This window comes from Priapulus caudatus, unplaced genomic scaffold (genome assembly GCF_000485595.1).
Source record: "Priapulus caudatus unplaced genomic scaffold, Priapulus_caudatus-5.0.1 Scaffold104, whole genome shotgun sequence".
Lineage (NCBI taxonomy): Eukaryota > Metazoa > Priapulida > Priapulimorpha > Priapulimorphida > Priapulidae > Priapulus > Priapulus caudatus.
The window spans coordinates 170,481-172,259 of record NW_014577165.1 but is presented as its reverse complement, the minus strand read 5'-3'; the positions used below and the strand labels follow the sequence as shown (position 1 = coordinate 172,259).

The window sequence follows — 1,779 nt, the reverse complement described above, 5'->3', positions numbered from 1 at the left end:
ACACGCACAAACCGACACGGCACAGCGCACAAAAAGAGAGAGAGAGAGAGAGCGAAAGGGAGAGAGAGAGAGAGAGAGAGAAAGAGAGAGAGAGAGAGAGAAAAAGCGCGCAGACAGACAGACAGACAACAGACGAAGAGACAACAAGAGAAGGTAAGAAGGTGGGACGTGGAAAAGCACGGGAGAGAACATCATCAACAGCTAATCAACGACTCACTTTTGTATTTTCTCTCGGAGGTCCTGCCTGATGTCTAGATCTTTGTCCAGGTGACGGTACCTGCACAGGAATAAATAAAACGTACTTGGAGAGATACGCAAAATATAAGAAAAATCACGCTAACCATGTCGCTTTTTTCTTCACCGAGAAACTGCATGCACGCGTGCGTTAACACTTAACTAGTGTGCTAATACGCACCTGTCTATGATCAGATTGAGGATGTGTCTTGGTGTCGAGAACGACCGATAGGTAGCGAAGAAGACGCTGATGAAGGAGGAGTCTACGTCACCGGACTCCGTCGTGAGGCTCTCGACGATTCTCTCCAGCGTCGCGCACTTGACGCTGCGTAGCTTCAGCGTCTCCCATTGCAGGTGCGATACGTCCTCCTCGCCACGCTCCTACCGGCCAGAGAGAGAGAAAGAAAGATAAAGCCTTAATATTGCGGCACGATAGAAAAGAAATAAAGACGGGGTGAGCTTAATACTGTCACACGATAAAAAAATGTACTCGTTATCTTGCACTTATATTTTAAGCTCCCCCCAAACGAAGACACAGGTTATCTTACGCTTTACCCCCCCCCCAACAACAACAAAACGAAGACAACGGTTATCTTGTAAATTTAAAACATTTTTCCAAACACACAAAGACAAATGTCACCTTATATATTACAAACATTTCACAAACAAAGGTCAACTCACGAATGATAAATTACTTCACACGTGTATTACATGTAAGTGGAATAAATGAGAGTGCGGGTGAGCAGGGACCTGATAATTCGGAGTCAGCTCCCCGTTCCCAGTCACTAATCTAAATCCTATAAATTGAATCTCTTAACGATGGCAATAGCCATAGAAATAACATACTAGTTAAAGACTATACAACTGATTCGCCTATTGCCATGTACTTAACAAATAACTCGGTAGGGGTGCTAGTATCGCTCGTTGATGTCAATTTTATTCAGCGTTCTAGTGTCTCTATGTATTAATTACTATGGTAGTGCCGCTCTCTGTCGGTAATATATTTTGGCAGGCAGACGGCAGTAATTAATTAACGGCAAGATAGCTCTAATTACTGTTTGTTTTGATCTTCTCAACTTTCGCCACCGGCGTCTTCTTCGTCAACCGTGTCCCAATTAGGGACACAATGTTTAATTATTATCATTGTTTTTGTAGTATTAGTAGTATTAGTAGCAGCAGAAGCAGCAGCAGCAGCAGCAGCAGTAGTAGTAGTAGTAGTAGTAGTAGTAGTAGTAGTAGTAGTAGTAGTAGCAGCAGCAGCAGCAGCAGCAGCAGCAGCAGGAGCAGGAGCAGGAGCAGACAGCAGCAGCAACTAGCTTATTACTACTCTAACTACCTACTCCTACTACACTATACTACTGCCGTACTACTACGTACTATACTACTACTGCTGCTACGACTGCTACTGCTACTGCTGACTACTAATATTACTGCTAACTGCTACTCCTACTGCCACTGCTACATACTATATACCGACTATACGACTACACTACCACTACCACATACCACTACCCACTACCCCTACACTACACTATCTCCTCACTA

The 1,779-nt window shown here is 44.0% G+C and overlaps 1 protein-coding gene across 1 annotated transcript in view; it reads right to left on the bottom strand.

Moving 5' to 3' along the window:
- Positions 1-1,779, bottom strand: part of LOC106805188 (ral guanine nucleotide dissociation stimulator-like 1) — an 85,939-nt gene that overhangs the window by 58,795 nt on the left and 25,365 nt on the right. The window contains exons 3-4 of the mRNA XM_014806686.1: positions 416-615; positions 216-277 (exon numbers count right to left, since the gene is read on the bottom strand). Of these exons, the coding sequence (XP_014662172.1) occupies positions 216-277; positions 416-615 (262 nt within the window). The remainder of the gene's footprint in view (positions 1-215; positions 278-415; positions 616-1,779) is intronic.